Source organism: Bufo bufo, chromosome 4 (genome assembly GCF_905171765.1).
Source record: "Bufo bufo chromosome 4, aBufBuf1.1, whole genome shotgun sequence".
Lineage (NCBI taxonomy): Eukaryota > Metazoa > Chordata > Amphibia > Anura > Bufonidae > Bufo > Bufo bufo.
This window is the reverse complement of record NC_053392.1, coordinates 62,838,047-62,862,202: the sequence shown is the minus strand read 5'-3', so window position 1 is coordinate 62,862,202 and position 24,156 is coordinate 62,838,047. Positions and strand designations below refer to the sequence as shown.

The window sequence follows — 24,156 nt, the reverse complement described above, 5'->3', positions numbered from 1 at the left end:
AACCCATACCTACTATATAACTGCACTGCTGGTCCTTTAGATAGGTGAGACATTAGATCTTCAAAAGAATACAGGGATATCCAGAGGAACATGGAGGGGCCTGAGGGCCATTTGATTGGTGGTGATGATGTCCTCCTGCAGTTCACAGGAAGTCAGCCACATGGGAAAGACCAAATAACACATTAGAGCAAACTCTGGGCTGCTGGTTAGATTTGAGGTCACATAACCAGGTCCCCATAATGAAAAGATTCAAAATCTATGGATGCAATGAGTTAGGATATATCAAATTACACTTCTGGAGTTCTGGTGTTGGGCGAGGTAGCACTATATGTAAAAAACAAAAAAAAACAGAGTACTTCTTTAAAGGAGTACTCTCGATTCAGCCAGTCATCTGCAAAAGATGCGGACCAAAAATGTATTTGTGTGCATAAGCCCTAGCGCAAAAACACTCCGGTTGATCATTCGAAGCTGCGTCCACCGTCTGTGAAACCCCTCTTGATTTTATATGTAATTTTCATTTTTTATTTGGCAACCAAAAAAGTGATAACAAATGCAATTTAGAGCTCGGCGTCAGTCTGCAGCATGAAAGCATAGTACAGAAAAAATTAGCCCACTGACTCAGCCGGGTTCCAGCCGGACAAAAACTGGTGCATGCAGAATTACATAGCCATTGCCTTAAAGAGGTTGTCCAGTCTTTGTTAAAATGATGGCCTGTTCATATCACTGATGGAGCTGTGTAGTTCTGGCTACACCAGAACAGCCGATAGGCAGGGGGATGGAACTCCGTAGATCAACCGACCAATGAGGACCTATTATCTTTGAGTTAAAGGGTTTCTGCCATCAGAAATAACGTTATGTAGCTGACTGACATTAGCGATGTGCTTTATAACTCCCTGCCTGCCGCCGTTCTCTTAAAATAAAGACTTAAAATATGCTAATGAGCCTCTAGGAGCAGGGGACGGCGCGGGATTTACGGGACGATGAGGAGAACTCGACAGTCAAAGCGTGAGTAGACCGAGCCTCTAGGCGCTGAAGCAACGCCCCAGTAGCACCTAGAGGCTCATTAGCATATTTTAAGAGTCTTTATTTTAAGAGAACGGCGGCAGGCAGGGGGTTATAAAGAACACTTATGTACTGCTGACAGTCAGCTACATAACGTTATTTCTGATGACAGAAACCCTTTAATTTGGTCAGAGAACCAATCCTGAGCCGACATCTACAGGACTATGCAGCAGCGGCCTTTCAACGTTTCTCTTCTGACCTTTCCCCCTTCCTCAATGTTATAAGACATTTCTATCAGTATTAATGAAAAACAGATTTTAGTTAAATATGCACAATTTATTGAAGAGATTAAGACAAAAAACATTAAACCAAATACATAACATTCAAAGCACCAGAGGCAATAATACCCCACCATGCACGTTTTATCACCAGCCTCTCACCTAAGGATAGGAGAAATAAAAATGGGACTTATGGGCAATAAGGGGGTTGAAAAACAGAAAAAATCCCACAAAAAATAAAAATAAAATACCTTTCGATTCAGCACCATCTTGAATTTTTATTACTACCCCTTTAAAGGGTTTCTGTCACCTGAAAAATGGTTATTAAGCTGGGTGACATCAGCGATGTGCTAATATCAGCTGAACAGAACTAAATTAGCGCCATCTCACTGCCTAAAGCAGTTATTGAGGAAAAACAGTCTTTTATTATAATATGCCAATTAGCCTCTAGGAGCAGGGGGGGCATTGCCAGCGTTGGTCTCCTACCTCCGGCCTTGTCTGCAGTGTAAATCTCGCGCCTGCGCAGTCCCGTTCAGTATACGGCGCAGGCTCAGTGAGTGAAGGGCGCTTGCCGGCTGCCAGCTTCCTCACTGCGCAAGAGCTCCCCAGCGCACAGGGCCGGCAGGAGGAGGAGACGGCTGCCTGGCCCTGTCAATCTAGTGTAGCAGGGCGTGGCCAGAGGTGGGAGAACGGAGCAGGTGCAACGCCCCCCCTGCTCCTAGAGGCTAATTAGCATACTATAAAAGTTTGTTTTTCTCAATAACGGCGGCGCGCAGGGAGATGGCGCTAATATAGTTCTGTTCAGCTGATATTAGCACATCGCTGATGTCCGCCAGCTTAATACCCATTTTTCAGGTGACAGAAACCCTTTAACGCGAGATACCAAAATAGAACCAAGGTCGGCTGCAGTTTTGTCAATTACAAGTCAAGAATATTAGACCATGTACGGTCCAAAAGGGCAATAAAATCAAGTAAAATCTTCCCACAAGGGCAGGCTAACTTTTTATTCCCCCCAGAATTCAAATGCCAAGTAGCTGTACACACATGCCACATACTACAATTAAGCACAAATTCAAGTAACATTTACATACTTAGAAGTCTACATGTACCTACCCAAAAAACGGGACCATTTCACAAAACAGATACAAGCAGGTTAAAAATCGGAACAACTGAGGTACGGGAAGAAACACAAATATAGTTATGCTTATATTTAATTATATAGCAATACAGAGGTGGTGAGGGTGGGAAATGCCTGTTATAAGTCAATACAAATTATATATATAAAAAAAAAAAAACATAAAAAGAAAAAAAGTAAAAAGCGCCAAAATACACACGAAAAAAAAAAAAAAGTATTAAAAAGAGGACAGTCACCTCTCCTGACAGGTCTGTTTTATTCACCATGTAATAACAGTTCTGGAGCATCTATTCTTATGACTCTATGTTGTGCCATTCCGCTATTATTCCTACTAGAAGTTATGATTGAATTGCTAGCAGTTTGCCATTAAGATCCAGCTGGGGGGGGGGGTCCCTGCACCATCTGACACTATCCAATGAGTGTCAGACTGTGCAAGGGACATCTCCCCCACCCCCCAAAAAAAAAAAAGTTTAAAAAAATATGGTAAAACCCATCTGGACCTTCATGGCAAACTGCTAGCAGGAATAATAAAGTAATGGCACGGCATAGAGAGACATAAGAATAGATGCTCCGGAATTGTTATTACATGGGGAATGCGTAAAGCTATTAAAACGGACATGTCAGGAGCGGGGACGGGTCCTCTTTAAGTACAGCATGTAATATGTCATTGTAAGTCAACCCGTAATTTAATTGAAGTACTGGCTTAATACATCACTACTGTGACATTTTCATGAAAATAAATAATTCTTGACAATACAAAAGGTGCACTTAATGCATGTCCGTGCAGGGGCGATGGGAAGGAACGGACAGGGGGTGGGGAGACCTTAGTGGATAGTCATAAGCTTATAAAACTATTTCCTTTGAAATGTTATTTAAAATAAACTCTCCCAAAATGGAAAAAAAATAATTAAAATTAAAATATGAGGCCGATGTGGGAGACGAGTTATTCATAGGCCACCCCATAAGGATGGCTCTGCAGCTTATCTCATATACATATGTATATGTGTGTGTGTGTGTGTGTGTACTCCTGGCTATAAGTGCAAGGTGGCATTTATGGAAGCCAAAACCCTGTTTTTCTTTTTTTTTTTCCCAAAAAGGTGATCTTTTCTGCCACAAGCAAAGCGATAATGCCTCCAGGAGTCTGACAGCTTCCTGTAGCCATCTCATCGAACTGAACAGCTTGTTCAATGAATGACTTCCCCTTAGGCCTCGTTCACACTTCAGTGTTTGGTCAGTGATTTCCATCAGTGATTTGTGAGCCAAAACCAGGTGCTGCTCTAAACACAGAACAGGAGCAGATCTTTCCCTTCTACCTCATGTCTGTGGAGGCTCCACTTCTGGTTTTGGCTCACAAATCACTGATGGAAATCACTGACCAAACACTGAAGTGTGAACAAGGCCTTAAGGGAACAAAAGCATTAAAATGCCATTTCCTGACGGGAATACCAAGTCATTAAGAATTACACAAAATAAGAGGAGATAAAAATAGGCAAAAAAAAAAAAAAAACACTAACGCACTTTTTTTTATGTCAGTGCATCCAACTTGGTTTAATTTTAATTTTATTTTTTTATCTCACTGTACCAATTTGGCACAATCAAGAGAGAAAAAAAAAAAAAAAAAAAGGGCCAATTGTACCTTCCCTGAACAATGGCACAAGAAAAAATAAAATAAAAAAATTTAACAGTGCGATGCCAGGATGTGCGTGGCAAAAACAGACAAAATGTTTTTTTTTTTTAAAATGACTATTAACAGGAGTGACAAAGCTGCACCGGAATTGGCGTGTGCAGTCTCCTTGGCTCCGTACAGGGTGAAGCTACACTGTATCCATGCTAGTTAAAAAAACAACAACAAAAAAAACACATTTATAAAATAAAAGACTAACTGTATAGCAGCCTTAATGCTACATGTGTAGAGTAGTTCCTTGCAGACTTGTCTTCTCAAAACCCAAGAAGCCCAGTGTAGCCTTTTTTTTTTTTTACCAGCTACCATCCTGGGACAATAAGAGATTTTGAATACTAAAAGTCCGGAAGGACTCCTTCATGTGGCCATGGTCACCTCAAGTACCGAATAGGAAAGTCTTGTGCTCAGTTAAAAAAAGGGTCAGTTTCCTCATCCATATTGACATCAGGCACCAGTTGATCGGACACCTCCTTTGCACCATATCCCAAATTCAATGCATTGAAATCTGTGGAAAACCAAGGATGGTCCAGAATTTCTTGAGATGTGAGCCTCTCTGTTGGATCCCGACGGAGTATGCTACGTATGAGGCATTTCGCCTTGGGGGATAGTGTCTCTGGAATGTTAAACTGCCCGCGCCGAATTTTGCTGAACAAGGAGCTGGGCTCAATGTCATGAAATGGGTATCGTCCGACCAACATGGTGTAGAGCATGACGCCTAGACTCCAAACGTCGGCGGCTTTGCCTGAATAGCTGCCGCTCGTGTTGAGGATTTCTGGGCTCACGTAAGCTGGGCAACCGTGTTTGTCTGTAAGAGAGTCATCGTTTCCTGACAAAACGTAGGCTTCTTCCAGGCTTTCCAGTTTCACCTTAGTCCTAAAAAAAAAAAGAGAGAGAAGGACTCAATTCAGTTCATAAGTTAAAAACTAAATAAAGCATTGAAGAGGGCTTAATATAAAAAAAAACAAATAGAGAACACACCAAGGAAAAAGATGGAATAGTGTGTAAAGTTAGGTGCCAGCATATAAAGATGGAACCTTAATCCCACCCATCCCCCACAAACAAAAAGGGAGAAAGGGAAACTACCTGCTGCCACCTCTGCTGGCAGATTATCTCCCTTGAGGACAAAGGATCGGCATGCTCAAATCCAACATGGCCAACCTTTCTTTACCCCCGACATCTGCCATAGGGGAAAGATGGGACACTCCCATCAGTAGATTGGTGGGTTGGGGAGTCAAATGTAAAGTGTATGGGCAGCTTAAAGAAGACTTGTCTGCTCTCCTGACATGTCTGTTTAGTAACTAGTTGAACTCTGGAGCATCTGTTCTTATGACCATGTTGTACCATTCCCCTATTATTTCTACTAGAAGGTTATGAATGAATTGTCAACTCAAAAAGAGATGCTCCAGAATGGTTATCAAATGGGGAGTGTAAGTAGTTACTAAAACAGACATGTCAGGAGAGGCGACAACTCCTCTTTAGGAAAGACCTAGCAGATCTTGGGAGTTCTCAGTCGAGTCTGAAAGCCCATCTTGCAGGATCTTATATACTTTATGCCCGTTCATTAGAGGCAGGTGGCTGGCTGGGTCAACAAGATGGACTCCTGTCTTTGTCAACTTTACTTTTATAGTGGAGATAGAAAAAGACAGACAATGACTCTTGGATGAGAATGAGCAATGAGATGGATGGATACAACCATGAAGAAGCTCCAGAGAACCCTGAAGGACCAGACAGATGACATTCTAGATAATCTCTATTTATAAAAAGGTCAACCGGAGATGACAGCAACATATGTTTATACATTTATACATGCCCTCAGTACGCCCTTAATAGAAGGCATCTCTCATTTCCGTTTATTGGGGGATGCACTAGATCAATACTATGACGGATTAGATTCTGCTTCAGTGCTGAAGTCAGGAGCATGTCAAAAGAGGAAGCAATTGAGCCTGTGAATGCTTCCCCATGAGTGGTGAATGAAACCGCAAAGCTTAAATCAGAGGCAGCCATGGCACTTAGAAAACAGGAAACGCATCGTTGTCGCCATGGTAACAGACAGGGATCCCCATCCAAGACAAAGACACTTTGATAGGGAATTCAATTGCTGCAGTCAACGCTCTATAGATGTCTGCAGAGTAGCAAAAACAACTCGATCAATTAAATTGCTTGAAAACCATTTCACAGATCAACACCTCAGCATTCCCCCCCCCCCCCCCCCCGATACTGGAGACCGTAATTCAAGATCAAATTCCAATCAGTGTTCTTCGCTAATTAAACAGGGCTTTTGATAACATGGACAGGTGTACAACGAATGTCCCCTCCTAGAAGCCCCACCAGAATATTTCTAAGGGGGGGGAGAAACTGAAGGAGGCATCTCGAACAGCGTTGTATTATTTTCACGGATTTCCCTGCCTGTTTCCAAGGAAACCAAGGGGTAGATATCGTCTCTAAGAATTACGGCTGCACTTCTGTGGTTTTCCCTCACTGGTAATGGAAAACATTTTGCATTCAGTTTCATCTTTAAAGATCTGGTAATGCCTTCACGTATCTGCAGCTCTCCAAAGTCAAACAATATTTACTACAGTAATGAAAAGTCAGGTAATGCGTGTCCACCATCTCGAAGCAGAGGAGGACACAGAAAAAGTACATAAGGCAAATTTAAATCAGGGGTGGAAGAGCCTTTTACAGGGGCCGCTACCTCTTCTTCCTTAGAGACATAAGGGAACAATCAACTTTTAAACAGGTTGTCCATACGCCCAATGTCAACTCTCAGGCCAGTGCTCTAATACTACATCTCCATGATTGCTTTGGTAGCTCCCATGGTAGGTCCTCTAGGACAAAATATCCCCATTGAAGAGCATTGCTCTGGCCTTCTAAAATGTATCATGATATACTCCTACAAATGCGTGTAATGTATGCAGTGTCAGACTAGGATGCCCTGGGCCCACCAGTAAAATTTGTTCTGAGGGACCACCATACAGAGAGATGCAAGTATTACATGCTCACACAGTGGTAGGCAACAGCAAGACGCTACAAGATGATTGATTAAAGGAGTCCACACAGTGACTGAGAAGGAATGTCCTTGATGAAAAAGAAAGCAGCTGGCCTGCCTCTGTGCCTACAAGTCTTCTCAGCCTCCCGATAATATTATAATAAGATTATTATATTAAATAATAATCTGGATAGTTCTTCGAATAATCTACCCAGTTTTTGTATGAACCTAGCCTGGTTGAGATGTTGTATTCTGTCTATTTATATGCAGTGAAGACAGTTTATTGTATAGTGACATGTGTCACTTGTGTGGAACTAGAGGTCCACTGAGGCCAGTCCACGCCTGAACGTATGCTTGTAATAGTACGGGACGATACCTAGTCATGACATCACAATGACAAAAGAAGGTCATCGTATGGACAGGAATCCTATCTTCTTCCTGTATGCAGGAGACCTGGGTCTCAAGATCATTCAACCAACATTCACCTGTGCCACTGGAGTACGATCTGTCTCTCTCAATCAGTCCCATTGAAATTAATAGAGTGGTAGTCACAGTGGGATAGGGGCCCACACCTTCTCGTGATAATTGGGGGTACCAGAGGTCAGAGCACCTGCAATCATGCATTTATCACCTATCCTGTGGTTAAGTGTCAAAGGAAGGTTAAAACATCCAATCACAGAAAAGGCAAAAAAAAACAAAACAAGAAAAATAAAAAACTTTCACCGATCTCTCACTCTAATGAGTGCCTGCCATATGACCCTGACATGCTTGTGACACGGTTGTCAGCCTGGTATCAGTGATACAGGTCTAACTAAGGTACCAAGTTCCAGGGAAGCTATGATAAAATTGTCGTCACCAGTTCACACTGCCCTACGGAGCTGTCCATACCTACATGTGCACTCAAGCAACAAATGGACAACTAAACCCAGGTAGACATCCGTAAACCTAAAAAATAAACTGAGCCAAGGAAACAGGCACCGGCTATAAATTTCCAAAGGTATTTCTCGCTCCTGGCTTGTATCCAGCCGTGACTGGAAGCACCCAATTAACTATAGTAGGTGTGAGATCAGAACAAATGATGAACTATTCACCTTCAATAAAGAGATCACAAGTCTACAAGTGTGTAATGTTAGAAAAGATGACATCACAGATGTTTCAGTAACACATCATAAAAACTTATGACGTCAGGGGTGGACCTAGCAGAAGACCGTTATAAATCTAGGAGGCCAGCACTGAAGTCGATGGGCTGCCCAGTTAATGCCTAGGCATGTTTCCTGGGGTTATTGAAGGGATCTTTTCATGAAGTAATGCCTATGAGGTCTGGTAGACCCTTCATCAAGGGTAACCAAGAGCTGTGTCCATAGCCAGACTCTAAATTCCAGGAGTCATAGCCAATAAGCCTAGAAATCTACTGCTGGATCATACAGAATATTTGGGACAATTAGAACACAGGTTTCTAATAATGTGCCAGTCTAAAGGTTCCGCAGATCACCCGATGAACAAGCGCAACTCTTGTGTAGTGGTTGGAGGTGCAGACAACTCAATTATCGTTCCCGAGGAGCAGTTCACAGATGAGAACATTTCAGGTTGTGATCTGCTGATGTCCATGGATGATCATATCGGCCACTTTAATAGGGTTTACAAAAATAGTTTGCAAGTTTACAGATTTAATGCCACTAGGGGGAACAGAAGAGAAGACAGTATGAAGTCTGCATAAATCTGTATTCTGTTGGCAAATCGGGGCATCCAATGAGGGATTCGTTTAACCCCGGCACATTCTGTAGATGGAATGTCCATTTAGATAATGAAATATATAAAATAGTTTCCAGTAGTGCATGGACACCTAGCGTCTGCTATAAGAAAAGGCCACACGTGTCAGAATGCTTATTGCGCACAGCTCAGCGTGGCACACACACAGAATGCTGAGCAATGATCAAATTTACACACTGCTCATAGAGGAATGTGCTGACCGGACAGGTTCCATCATATCCTTCACTTGCTGCAAATGGCCTCCCCCCCCCCCCTCCCCAACACAAAGCTTATTTATTCATAGACCAACTTTGCAGTGTGGACTGCTGTCACAATATGGCTAAATGTGGACTCAGCAGAACGCCCTTCATCCAGCCTGAGCTGGTGATATACTCCCCGCAGCAGAGGACACAGGACAAAATTAGTAAATTATGGTGGGGAGTTCAACCCGGGAAGGCATCTAAATGGAGTATTAATATTTTATACATCTTAAAAAAAAAATTAAAAAATAATAAAAAAAAAATTTGATGATCCAAGCAGAAAAGTTACGGTATTTTGTAAGGGGCTTATATGCCAGAACAAAATGCACAACTTTAGCCTTAAAGGGATTTAGATGGGCTCTCCTGACCAGTTTTTCCATGTAAACCAATCCCTCCAGTTTGTTTTCATCCTGTATGTAGCACTTCCTGTTGCTGTTGTAGCACTTCCTGTCCCATGATGCACTTCTCCTTCCTCAACCACACCTCCAGCACCACCCAGCCAGTTTATAGCTCCTCCCACCCAGTTTTTAGACACTCCCCCATCACTGCCCCTGTATGGACAGAACTTCACAGGAAATAAGAAAGAGCTACATGGACATGGTCATGTGACCACAGCCCAAAACGGGAGACAGGAGCCTTAACAGTAATAAAAAAAAAAAAAATACATTACAAAATTACAGCTACCTTCATAAAAGGATTATTTTAAAGGACGTTGATGCAAACTGAAAAATCCCTTTTGTATCCCCTATCTACAGGATAAGTGTCTGACCAGTGGAACCTCTACTGATCAAGAATGAGTCCATCTCACCACATGAATACAGAAGCGGTTGAGCAACATATATTACTAGGGTATAGCTTTCAATACTGCTTTAAAAGAAATGAAAAACAAAAAGTATAATAGAAAATACTAAATACTATTAGTGATAAGTGAATAAGTTGGCCTACAATTCAATTTTACCATTCTTAAGACTAATTAAACAGTTAGTGGTGAATGTCCCTCATCACCGCTGGTACCTGCACCTATAATCGAGAACGGGGCCCTGCAATGTGGTGGCTGGAGGACTCTGGTCCGGCCACCACCAAGGCGGCTCTCCATAGACGTGAATGGGAGCGCACCGCGCATGACCGGCCACAGCTCCCATTTACTTCAATGGTGCTATTTTCGCCGGCCCCATAGAAAAGGAATGGAGGGTGGCTGCGCATGTGCAGTGCGCCGTTCTTTACTTTCAGGGCTCTGTTCTCGATACAGGTGCGGGTCCCAACGGTGGGACACGCACATGCAAGACAATGGGGGCATATCCTAGCGATATGCCCCCATTGTCTGTCATGAGACAACCCCTTTAACGATGATCACAGAAAAACAGGGCTTCAAGATCCAGAAACAGTGCCACTCTTGTCTATGGGCAGCATCAGCTTAGTCACCTACAATGACATAGCGCTAAACTGAAATACCAGATATGGACAGGGGTGATGCGGTTTCTGGGGGGGGGTTATTTTTGGAAGACCTACACCAGAGTCCTTGATGTGGCGATCTATTCTAATTTACCTGTGGAACTAACGAAATAAAAAGGGAAATCAATTTGATTTTGAAAGAAGGTTACAAAAATAATTCTGGATTACTATAACCCCACACAGGACTCAACCCTTTGGAATTTTCTATAGCAAATTACCCGAAACCAACCAAAAAGTTCTCCCAGGAGACCGGGGAGCAGTCACATATGGAAGCAAGGCCTCGCCGCCCACGACAATCAAATTGCTAAAGTCCTATGCAAAAAGAGTTTGTACACAAAACCAGTGGTGACCTAAATCCATCGAGAACCTCACTCGGAGCAGGAAGCCCTTTTTTTTGCACTCTGCTGCCCTGTTTAGCTGACACATCATCAGATTTTATGTAACCCAGATTACATTGTACTCTAGCTGAAGCTGATTAACAATTTCCTCCAGCCCTGTTTGTGCTCTATTCAATATGACCGAGGTCGTGGAGGTTAGCACTACTAAAAGTAAATCAGCTGACTGCCATAAATGACACAAGAAAGGCATTGTTAAAGGCAAAGGAATCCAGAGGAGACTGCTCATTAGATCGAGCTGGCTTCACACCGAGCAAGGAAAACAGAGACATTCCTGCCTGGACACAATACCATCCATTACCATAGGAATACATGGCAACCGAGAAAGTCACTAAAGGCAATCCTTACAATGCCCATAGGGGTCGTCGCCCAGCTTCCCTATATGATTCAGACAGCCCTCCCCCATCGGTTTCTCTACTGATGCTCTGCTTGGGAAAATGTCAGTCATTACTGTAGTTCTTGCATTCTATTCATAAATCGGTAATGTTCAACAGATAAACAGGAGTTCAAAAACTTCCATGGATTTTATAGCGTATAGCGAACGCCAAGTAATCACTTGGAAAACAGGTTTAGTGCCAGAGAAATGTGGAAATACCTGGCGCAGGTATATACAAGGGCATAAAATTATTAACTGGATAATTACTTTGAAGGCAACCATGAGAATTAGCCCGAGCTTTTGTGAATGAAATAGGCTTTGCTACAGACGAGTGATCAACTTGAGGTTCTCCATTTTGCATACTGTCTGACCTTAAAGGGGATGCCTTGTTCTAAGATGTAAACTGGTGAGGGGGGGGGGGGGGACTGCTGGGACCCCACATCACAAGAAGAGGCCTTGTGACCCCTCGTGGGAATGGAGCGGCAGTCGAACATGCATTCTGTCACTCCATTCATCTCTATGGGACTGCTGAAAAGAGAGCTTGGCTATCGCAAAGAAGAATGAAGAAGCAACATGCATGGTCGATTAGCCACTTCACAGAACGCCCATTCTCTTGATAGGGTACCCAGTGGTCAGACCCTCCACCCACTGATCAGACATATCTCCTATGATGTAGGTAAGGCATAAGTTTATATCTTCGGATAACCCTGTTAAGGTGCTCATACACACGAAAGTATTTATTACCATCAGCAGCTAACATCTCCCCCCCACGTTGACCATACACGTCTGCTTGGCCTAGGTGATCATGTATGAGAGGTTGGGAGGAACAGCATTTGGTTGGCAGCCATCTATGGTGTATGGTCGCCCTTTGATGTAAAATGGTGCCATACTTTCTTGCAGGGTGGATTTGATTTAAATCAAAATGATTTAAATCATGATTTAAATCACTAGTCAGTAAGGCTTGATTTAAATCATAGTTTTCTACATAAAGACTAATTCTTGCTGGTATAACTTATAATATGCAAGTAGATGAAAATTTAAACAACTTTTCATATTAGTTTGATTCTGCATTCATAGCTTTGTAGAAGTTAGGATTAAGGTATTTTACTCAACTCTGTTCATGTTATAACATTTTTGCTGTGAAGAAGAGGCGGCATGTGATCTCTGCCGAGTCAAATTCAGTTTTGAGAACTGCAAAAGTAAACCAAGCATCTGTGATAATATATTGTAGGCAGAGAAACTGCCCAATAATCTTACAAAAACCTCTGGAAGAGCATGACATTGTGAATGGATTAATGGAATTTATTTACCCAAAAAATTACACATATAGAAACATAGAATGTGTCGGCAGATAAGAACCATTTGGCCCATCTAGTCTGCCCAATATACTGAATACTATGGATAGCCCCTGGCCCTATCTTATATGAAGGATGGACTTATCCTATCCCATGCATGCTTAAACTCCTTCACTGTATTTGCAGCTACCACTTCTGCAGGAAGGCTATTCCATGCATCCACTACTCTCTCAGTAAAGTAATACTTCCTGATATTACTTTTAAACCTTTGCCCCTCTAATTTAAAACTATGTCCTCTTGTAGCAGTTTTTCTTCTTTTAAATATTCTCTCCTCTTTTACCTTGTTGATTCCCTTTATGTATTTAGCAGTTTCTATCATATCCCCTCTGTCTCGTCTTTCTTCCAAGCTATACATGTTAAGGTCCTTTAATCTTTCCTGGTAAGTTTTATCCTGCAATCCATGTACCAGTTTAGTAGCTCTTCTCTGAACTGTCTCCAAAGTATCAATATCCTTCTGGAGATATGGCCTCCAGTACTGAGCACAATACTCCAAATGAGGTCTCACTAGTGCTCTGTAGAGCGGCATGAGCACCTCCCTCTTTCTACTGGTAATGCCTCTCCCTATACACCCAAGCATTCTGCTAGCATTTCCTGCTGCTCTATGACATTGTTTGCCTACCTTTAAGTCTTCTGAAATAATGACCCCTAAATCCCTTTCCTCAGATACTGAGGTTAGGACTGTATCACTGATTTTATATTCTGCTCTTGGGTTTTTACGCCCCAGGTGCATTATCTTGCACTTATCAACATTACATTTTAGTTGCCAGATTTTTGACCATTCCTCTAGTTTTCCTAAATCCTTTTCCATTCGGTGTATCCCTCCAGAAACATCAACCCTGTTACAAATCTTTGTGTCATCAGCAAAAAGACACACCTTACCATCGAGGCCTTCTGCAATATATATTAAACAATATGGGTCCCAGAACAGATCCCTGAGGTACCCCACTAGTAACAAGACCATGGTCGGAATATACTCCATTGACTACAACCCTCTGTTGTCTGTCCCTCAGCCACTGCCTAATCCATTCAACAATATGGGAGTCCACGCACAGCCTTATTCTACATAATTGAAAAACTAATCTTTATTTCATGATGGAATAACCTTTGGATGGTAATATATTTTCCTCAAAAAGCATTTTATATAAAAAAAATCCGATTTAAATTAAAAAAAAATCCGATTTTTTTTTAAAAAAATCATTGATTTTTATCCACCCTGCTTTCTTGGGAAGGAAAGATAAAGAAAGCTTCTGAAGTATATCAAAAACTCAATGTTCCACTGGTGTTGGCATGACTTTGTAAGATCCAGGCAGATACAGGTCTTCAGCGCCACAAGCATTTAAAGGGGTCTAAGATTTCAGTAAACTGATATGAAATAGATATTTCTCATTGATCTAATAACTGTCCATCATAAAGGTCTTGGAAACCTGCCTTATAAAAGAAGAAGATTTCAAAACCATGGGACATCAGAAACAGAGGTGGACCAATCTCACATAGTTTTGGATCCAAATAGCAATGAGAACTTCCATAGCCGCCAACACAATGTTAAGCAGGCTGTACATTTTAGGTGGACCAAATCCCTGCCTCCAGAAATGTCAAGCTTTGACTTTAGAGCCATGATCTACATAAAATCCAGAAAGAATCTTTTGGAACTAGAAGTTCAGGTCAAACCAGTGGAATATCTGCTAAAGTTTATCCACCTGTGATCTTAACCTCCATTCACTTTTACTGTACCCATGTATCCCTCCCCTACACATTCATCCCCTATGTCTTCTGGATGCTTTGAAGGCCTGGGAATGGATTATGCAGTTATGACATAAAATAAACCAGAAGGGTCCTTCCTAGTCACCGTTGCTACACACTGAACTGTGCAACGATACAACAAGACCATAGAAGGACAGCCCGAAATTGTAGAATAAATATTATGTGCTTGAGATTGTTGAGGAAATAGTCAAGGTTGTGGAAACAAGACGGGACTAAATCTTCTAGACCAGGGGTAGGCAACCTCCGGCACTACAGCTGTTGTGAAACTACAACTCCCAGCATCCATACCTGCTCTGCTTTTCTCAGAACTCACAGAAATGAATGGAGCATGCTGGGAATTGTAGTTTCACAACAGCTGGAGTGCCGAAGGTTGCCGACCCCTGTTCTAGATATACCAAGAATCTGTCTTCTGAGTTGAAGTTGTAGTAAGGTTTTGAAAATTCATTTTTAAATACCTTATTATTACTACATATTTATTAATATGGGGGGCTGATCCAGACCCCGATTTATGAGCCAGATTAGAAGGCTGGTACAAAGCATGTATCTCACTCTGGAGGTCAAGTGTATGCATTTATCTCAAAAGGGCACTGTGTAATACTTGGAATCACCTGTGGTGGTGCTGCAGGGAAATGGTACACTAGTTGATTACAGCAGATCGGTGTGGCCCCCAGCAAGAGGGTACCTTGCTACCAACCTATTGTTAAGGAACCCAAACAAAAAGCAGGCTGTGATCACCCTATCGTCACAAGTCCAGTTTCTCGGACCTCATCAAGCAGTGGGTATTACCAGAAGATGCCATGTCCAGCCACATGTGTTCTCTGCAGTGGGATCAAATGAATGGTGGTCCATATACTGCTACCGAGGGAGAACCTCTAACAGAGTGTTTCTACGTACTGGCACATAGTGGTAGTCCAAAGCAAGAGACTCGCCATGACATCCTTATCTCCTAATACGAGTTACAGACAGAGGTTGCCCTTATGGGACAATCCCTTTAAAGCATGAAAATTAACACAACCATTAGGTCCTCATATGATCAGCTAGACCTGTGGCTCTCCTCATTGACGAGGGGAACATATGGCTGCCACTGGGAAGAACCTAGTTATGATGAAATACTGGATCAGGGAAATCCAATACCTCAAACACAGCAGATTTGCTATTTAGGAGAATGGTATAGCTGGGTGAGCTGTAATGGCGGTCATAATTCTCGTCTAGCTTTCCCAGAAGCAGATATGGACAGAGGACTACAACTTAAGGCCTCTTGCACACAAACATTCCCCCCCCCCCCCCCGTTTACGTTCCGATTTTTGCGTTCCGTATACGGAACCATTCATTTCAATGGGTCCGCAAAAAAAAAAAAAAAAAAAGAAAAGAATATACTCCGTATGCATTCCGTTTCCGTATTTCCGTTCAAAGGTAGAACATGTCCTATTATTGTCCACATAACGGACAAGGATAGTAATGTTCTATTAGGGGCCAGATGTTCTGTTCCGCCAAAAAAAACGGAAAGCACACAGATGTCATCCGTATTTTTTGCAGATCAGTTTTTGCAAGCCGCAAAATACTTATAAAGCCATACGGTCGTGTGCAATAGGCCTAAAGGAAACCTGTCATTAACTGTCTGCTGACCGTACCGAGGGCTGGGCTGCAATGATGATGCTGGTTCAGTGACACCCCGCTGAAATCAGCGCGTCTGTCACCACTTTCTACTGCCCTCAGTACAATCAGCATAAAGTTGATGACAGGTTCCCTTTAAAGGGGTATTCCGACATTTACAGTATATTCACACGTTCCAGTGACTCCCATAGAAGAAAATGTAGAGAGCGGTGCAAGTGCTTGACCACCTCAGTCTCTGCCTGGATCCAGCAAGCTAGTGACCCCTTCATCAGGTTGGACGGAAGTCGGAGAACCCCCTGCCCTGGAGACTGCTGCAGGTCCCAGAGATTGGAACCACATCCTGTGGCTATGCCAAAGTCTAAGGCTAGCCACAGACATTACTGAGCTCAGACGACCCCCCCCAGTACGTATATCAGGGATGGCTAACCTGCGGCTCTCCAGTGGTTGTAAAACTACAATTCCCACCATGCCCTGCTTTAGGCAGTCTTTGCATGCTGGGAGTTGTAGTTTTGCACAGCTGGAGAGCCGCAGGTTGGCCATCCCTGGCGTATGCGATCTGTGTGCACAGAGGTGGAGACACTTCTGATGGCGGTTAATTTGCCCTGAGGACAAAAAGATTGTGCATGCTGAAATCAAACAGCCTGATCCTTCTCTCTCCCCAAGCCCCTCCATACACATCACTTGGTAGGAAAGTCATACTGACAAGTTCTGACGCCATTAAATCTAAGGCCGCAATCACACGACCGCAAGTGTTTTGCGGATCCATTTACCAGCCGTGTGCACGCCGCATCATGGTGCGGACTCCTCGAGTTGTATATTGCAGCTAGGTATAGGACACGCCCAGTCTTTTGCCGATCGCGCACTTCCGCCTCCGTGCGCCTGATCCGCAAAAATAAAATAAAAAAATAGGACACGCACCCGGCCGGTAAACACGGCTGGCGGACCGGTCATGTGAATGCGGCCTAATGTGTATGGACAGCTTAAAGAGGACCTTTCACCGATTCTTACCCTATGAACTAAGTATACAGACATGTGGAGCGGCGCCCGGGGATCTCTCTGCACTTACTATTATCCCTGGGCGCCGCTCCGTTCTCCTGCTATGTCCTCCGGTATCTCCGTTCCCTAAGTTATGGTAGGCGGAGTCTGCCCTAGCGCTGGCCAATCGCAGCGCAGAGCTCACAGCCTGGGAGGTTATTTTTCTCCCAGGCTGTGAGCTCTGCGCTGCGATTGGCCAGCGCTAGGGCAGACTCCGCCTACCATAACTTAGGGAACGGAGATACCGGAGGACATAGCAGGAGAACGGAGCGGCGCCCAGGGATAATAGTAAGTGCAGTGAGATCCCCGGGCGCCGCTCCACATGTATGTATACTTAGTTCATAGGGTAAGAATCGGTGAAAGGTCCTCTTTAAGATTGGTATATCCCTTTAAAGGGGGTTGTACCCCGAGAAATATTCTTCATTTTTTTCAAATCAGCACCTGCTGGATCTGAATACTTTTGTATTTGCATGCAATTTAAAAATGTAGTATAGCAAACAGTTATTCCATAAAATGTATCTGTATAGCGCCACCTGCAGTTTGTTTTTTTTCCCCCTCATTTCATGTCTCCCTTTCTCAGGGGGTCACTTCAAGTGTCACCAGCCATATCTACTGTTAGAAGCTGTGGCCGTTACAGGGAAAGAGCTGCAGCAGAAAGGACACGCCCCCTGAGCTGCCAGGGTGAAATAAATCTAGCAGAGCAATTGAAGCAATGAATGGGGAGATCTCTGGATCCATGTGAGGTACAGGGCTGGATCTAGCTTTGTTAGAAAGAGTTTGTCACGTACTATACGATGTCCGATTTTCACAACCCCTTTAAAAAGGAACTGGTACATTATATACAAGGCATTTACGGTCTATAGTCCTGCTCTACGGTAGGACTTTCCACCGGGGGGAAAGACACAGCTAATACCCATTCAGAGATTCACTGCACCATCATATTCTGCCCGCATCACGCGGAGAATATTTAACCACAAAGGTCAAATCTTCAAACGCGACTAAATAGGCCATTACTGTAATCATTCGCTCAGGTCGCCGCGCACGTTTTATGTCCAATGCTCAGGGGAAAAGGAGACAGGACGGAAAATAAAATGGATTATTTGTAAAAGATGGCACTGGCAGGAGATTAACATCAGGGAGGCGGCGCGTGCGCCCGTAAGACTTCGAGGCAGCGTGGCTGAGTTTTTGTCATTTAACCCTTCGGGCTGCGCGCGCTGCGATACGGCAGGTTTACCCGCAGATTTATGTAAAATCCCTAGGGTTATATATATATATATATATATATATATATATATATATATATATATATTTTTTTTTTCCCCCAATGCCATTGGGATAACCTTGCGATATTAAAAACTGACAAACTCAGCGCTACTGCATTCAGTAGTCAAGAATCAAATACTGTACTTTTTTTTTAAATAGAAATAATAAAATCATACGAATGTGCAGGTAAATAAAGGAGTTAAAAGACAGTCCCGCGTCCTCATTCCTGATATCTGCCCCGCGGGAAGACGCTGCTTCTCATGCACTAAGTGACAGGATAACCTGTGGCCGGACGCGTTTACTGCCCCACATTCCACACGCGGCGCGCGCCGACTGCAGTATCCTATGGGAGACTCCACTCTGCTAGCTTTACTTTATAGTAACCAAGGGCAATATACCTTTACCCCATATTCCGTTTAGACTGTAAGCTCTTAGGGTTAGGACTCTTGCCTACGGCATCTCGTTACCGCCATTATAAAACACAGTTATTACATATAGAATTAGGTCTCTTGCACACATCCATCATCCACGTTTGGTGCGTTTTTATGCCCTTTGTGCGTGGATAAGGGTGCATTGACACGACCGCACGTATTTTGTGGTTCGCATTAAAAAAAATGGATCCGCTAAAAATAGAGGACGTCCGTGCTGCATTATTTACTTACTTTTTTTCTAAACCCGTTGTAGCAATGCCTCTTCTCGTCTGCAAAACGGACATGTTCTACCTTATTTGCAAGAAGCAGAATGGCCACACGGTGTGCTGTCCGCAGCCCCATTGAAAGGAATGGGCCCGTGTGCGATCCGCAAAAGACATGCGGATCTTAGGCGGACCCAAAAATACAGTCGTGTGAATGGGGCCTAAACATATGATCTCTACCCCCACCGATCGCTAGCTGATCCTGAATTCCTCTCTCACACATCCGTGACAAGATGGTCGCGTTTAGTGCGGATCCGTCATGGATCTGCACAGACGGATCCGTTCAAATAATACAAACATCTGCATCCGTTCAGAACGGATCCGTTTGTATTATCTGTAACATTGCCAAGACGGATCCGTCATAAACTCCATTAAAAGTCAATGGGAGACGGATCCGTTTTCTATTGTGCCAGATTGTGTCAGAGAAAACGGATCCGTCCCCATTGACTTACATTGTGTGCCAGGACGGATCAGTTTGGCTCAGTTTCGTCAAGCGGACAGTAAAACGCTGCAGGCAGAATTTGGTGTTCGCCTCCAGAGCGGAATGGAGACCGATCGGAGGCAAACTGATGCATCCTGAGCGGATCCTTTTCCATTCAGAATGCATTAGGGCAAAACTGATCCGTTTTGGACCGCCTGTGAGAGCCCTGAACGGATCTGACAAACGGAAAGCCAAAACGCCAGTGTGAAAGCAGCCTTATCCATAGTCCAAAGCCACTGCTAGGCTGAAAATAAATATCCAGGGCATCTCCTACCAACTGTCCGTGAAAACCACCGACCAAACATGGACGTGTCTGCATTTTTCACAGACCCATAGACTATAATGTGAGTGAGGGGAAAAATAAAATAAAATAGGGCACGGACCCACGGTCACCGGAAAACCACTGACGTGTGAATACACCCCTTAAAGTCATGGATACAGGAGCGGTCTGTGCAGAACACGGACCGGACTCGTCCGCGATTCACCGACGTGTGAAAGAGGCCTTAGTGAGGATGTTGTGCTATTGCTCCTTCCTCTGGTAACAATGTTTCTAAGGCTAAAAAGAAGCAAAACAAACACATAAAAGATACAAAACATTTTGAAAAAACAACTCACATTCCTGTGCCTCACACCGGCGTAGCGGAGCCTACAAGTTGCATCATCTGCCCATTCAGCTCTGCTACATCTGCATGCAGTACCCAAGAAGTGCTTACCGTTCTTCATCGTTGAAGACGAATTTTCTAAGCTTGAGATCCCTCAGCACCACTCCTCCGTGGTGGCAGTGGGCTACGGCCGACACGATCTGATAGAACAGCCGGGCCGCTTCTTCCTCTTTGAGCTTTTTGCAGGTACGAACAAAAGAATGCATGTCCCCATGGCTTCTTTCAAAGAACACGTAGGCTTTAGCCTCTCCAAGAATGATCTCAGCTATTTGGTTAATGTTGCTGTGTATAGGTAGACAAAAACAGGGCGCCAAGGACTCCTGGTAGCAGCGAATATCAAAAACCTGCAAGGGGGGGAGGGGGGAGGGAAGAAACAAAAGGATTTAGACAAGAGTGGCAGCAGACAGGAGCCTCACGTGGCCTGGAAATTTAAGAAAGATGGACCCGTGCCTCCTGAAGCCAAGCGTATGGTGCTGGCTAGAACAGGTCTGCACCCGGCTGGCCATACACCAGGGGAGAGATGTATCATGAGGGGGGATATTTCACATCACTTTTGCACGGTCATAATTTGCACCGAAATTACCAAATATCGCCTGATGTTTGATAAATATGGAGCATCTTCCGTCTTGAGATGTTACTCCTCCCCTTTACATTACGTGACAATTTTTGCAACTTTTTCAAAAAGTTGCAATTGATAAGTCCAGCTAACATCGGCTGGACAGTCCAAATACCTTTCAAAACTGGAGTGTGTGTGGTAAACGGTCAGTTTTTAATTATTATTTTTTATTTATTTATTTTGCAAATAAGCTCCAAAAAGGTGCAAAGCCCCATTTTGCAACTTTTTGAAGCCAGGGCGCAGAGCTCAATAAAACTCTGTCGGTGACCCCATGCCTGGTATAAAGCGCTCTAGTTCCTAGGTATTCGGAATACTGCAGACAGGCTGCTTTCAGGTGGCAGATTTTAGACACCATAGGGTAATAAACCTTGGCACATGACCGCAACCTGAAGGCCAGAAGAACCCTCGGCTGACGTGGATCAGGTCTGAATTGGCCATGAAGGAGTTAATATTCCAGGTCTAGGCTGTATGGGCCCATAATAGGGTGCCCATACAAGCACCTCCTGGGGACGCCATAGGCAGCGCCTACAGATCCAAACGAACAGGTAGGGGCAATGTATTCATGGATCCTCGGGTTGGCTACTGGACCCAACAGGTTTGGTTTTTTGGACTTCTTCTGGATCAACACTGCAAGAAACAGTCTGACCTAGAAGGCCTTTTACTCCCATCCGAGCACCACCGAAGCTTCAAAACGTCACAGTGGTGCCAGCATGCTAAAGCAGCACCGCAACATGTCCAAAAATTGCACCATATGTCACCAGCACTGCACACGCACAGAAGATGCAATAGGTTTTGGAGATGTCGGCATAAAGTTACGTTCTGCAGAAGGCCGGGACTCCGCTCCCCAGGCAGCTTATGCAACTCTGGGGTCTGAATTTCAACAAACTTCAGCCGAAGAAAAAAAAAAAAAAAAAAGAAGAATGAAGAGCATTCATAAACAGGGGCGAAGCATGACTCATTCACAACCGGTGATTATTAGTCCACCTCCCCCCCCCCCCCCCCCTCTCCATAAATACGTTTACCGCATGACATCAAGTCTCCCATTGAAAGCCCTCAGAATGGACTGCCATATTATCCTCCACGGGGAATTATGTGGCTGTCTACAGTTTGCAATTACATCACTCAACTCCCATTGTTTATGAATGAATGAATGGAGGAGAAGCTTTGGATGTTCTACAGGATGAAGGCAAACAATGAATGGAAACCGGATGACATAAGCAGAGGGAGAGAGTTTGCTTAGGTGGGTTCCAAATATTGCCGACACGGCAATAATGGAGCTTGGGAAAAGAAAAAAAAAAGAAAAAAATTATCAAAAGGCACCTGGGGATGCCGGTGTCTACAATGGCTCATTTGATCTACCGCTTAGGTGCCACCAGGAACCCTTCTAAAGGGTCTTTGTGTCCACAGCTAGTAGCAAATGGAAGATCAAAGCAGGTTCTTTTCTTTTACCTTTGTGACTACCAAGTAGTTATCTGCACACCTGCAGACTCTTGTTTAAAAGGGATATTCCCAAAAAGAACCTTCTAGGTGATTGATCTTCAGAACCCAACGGTTAGGTCTACATTCACAGTTGCCAGTGTGGAGGAAGACTAAACCAAAATGGTAGGAGGACAAAACCTTACACGCTAACAATCATGAGGGTGATGACAAGAAGGATCATGTACCTTGCAGAGCAGTTCTTCTCCACTATGCAGATGCACGGCTCGAAAAACGTGGTCTCCCTCCAGAGGCTCCAACAATAAGTATTTCCCAATGCAGGAAACGCAATGCGACGAGTTTGGAGTCTCTGGGGGGCTTGGGGAGCCGAGATTGGGGCTGAAGCTCTGGCTGGGTTCTGTGCACCTTATGGATGACAGCTCTTCAAAATCCTGGGTTTTATTCCTAGATCTCCCATACCTTGTGATTGATATAGGGTTCGATCTTTGTATGTTCATGGGTATGAAAGAGCAGCCAAATCCAAGGCTTATTTGGGGGGGGGGGGGGTTGACTGAAGACTTTGTGCTTCTTTAGTTGGGGGATGGGGTGGTCTTTCTGAAGTAGAGACAATGTCAAGGTTTGTGCAATAGCAAATAGGTCTTGAGTGGAAGAAAATAGGGTTTTTTTGGGGGGTAAGGCAGCTAGATGGTAGCTTCTCTGGAGGTTTTGTAGAACTCCTCGAATGTGTGAGGTTCTAGAAGAAGGTCAGAAGTTGAGAGATCCAGAACGTTGGGTTTTGAGAGGTCTAGAACATCTGGAGCCAGTTCTTGTGCAAATCCTCTCCTTTTTTTCATAAAAAATAAAAGGTAGATTTTACTGAATATAATTGCTTTTCAAAAAAATATCAATCCCAAGAGGAAAAAAATACCAATCTTCAGTTCTTCTCCTGCCACACGAGCTGGTGTCCGACTTCACAATAAGAAAGTTGGCTTGGTGTAAACTGTAGATGGCGTGCGGAGCCCGGGCAATGGAGGTGCTCTAGAGTCCTGCAGGAGAATAGCAGCAGTGGGTGAAGCAGGCATGCACCCGGCGAAGGTGGCACATCAGATGGGGGGACAATAGGGTGAGCCCTGCACAGGAAAGTTCAACCAAGGACGGAGCAGATGAATGGTGGCCGGTGAAAACTCCAGCAGAAGAAGACAACTGCAGCCGGCGACGTGGGGCTTTGTGTCCAGGGTGGGAGATGAATGCCTTGCAGCAGAAGCTTTCCTTGCAGGGTAAGTGTATGGGATCTCCTTATCTTCTGCAGAGGTAGGAGGGAGAGGAGAAGGGATGGCTCAGGCCGATCCCTTTCAGCAAGACATCATCTTCCTCGGTGTGCAGTACTTACGTGGCCGGGGACCTCTCCCTGGAGCCGGTGTGTGTGTGTGCGCCTCTTACGCTGCCTCACTACTCAATGTCAGCCGCTCGGCTCAGTGCACAGGCTGGCCGGGGCAACGGGACAATGGGGAGCGGCTCCGCCCCTTTCTGCCGGTCGGCTCTCTTCTGATAGGCCAAAGCGGCCGTCAATCAGCAGAGAGCGTTTCCCGCCCATCGGAGCCGCACTGATCTCGTCCTGTGTCCTCCACTCATTCTAATCCTGTAGCTAAAGGAAATAGAGCATTAAAAAGCAGTATCCCTCCGCGTGGGGTGAGCAGGCGCAGGTAATGCTGAGGCGGCTGATGTATGCTTTCTAGGTAAAGGGAAAATAGTGCAGTGGTTTGTGCGTTATAAGGTGGGGATAAAAGTCTAGTATCTATCATCTGTCTGTCTATCATCTATCTATCTATCTATCTATCTATCTATCTATCTATCTTCTATCTATCATCTATCTATCTATCTATCTATTATCTATCTATTATCTATCTATCTATTATCTATCTATTATCTATCTATCTATTATCTA

At 44.0% G+C, this 24,156-nt stretch overlaps 1 protein-coding gene across 1 annotated transcript; it reads right to left on the bottom strand.

Moving 5' to 3' along the window:
• Positions 1–3,858: 3,858 nt before the first annotated feature.
• TRIB2 (tribbles pseudokinase 2) lies at positions 3,859–23,657 on the bottom strand. The gene is made up of 3 exons (XM_040427329.1): positions 22,460–23,657; positions 20,231–20,523; positions 3,859–4,969 (listed from the first exon to the last, which is right to left on the bottom strand). The coding sequence occupies exons 1-3, from the start codon at positions 22,727–22,729 to the stop codon at positions 4,501–4,503; spliced, it is 1,032 nt and encodes a 343-aa protein (XP_040283263.1). The 5' UTR covers positions 22,730–23,657; the 3' UTR covers positions 3,859–4,500.
• Positions 23,658–24,156: the final 499 nt, after the last annotated feature.

Bases quoted from the DNA above. Each gene is read 5' to 3' on its own strand.
- TRIB2 (XM_040427329.1), bottom strand. From the start codon at position 22,729: ATGAACATACAAAGATCGAACCCTATATCAATCACAAGGTATGGGAGA. The intron at 20,524-22,459 runs GTACATGATCCT...CCCCCCTTGCAG, and splicing joins GAGAAGAACTGCTCTGCAAG to GTTTTTGATATTCGCTGCTA. The intron at 4,970-20,230 runs GTAAGCACTTCT...TTTTTTTTTTAG, and splicing joins GTCTTCAACGATGAAGAACG to GACTAAGGTGAAACTGGAAA.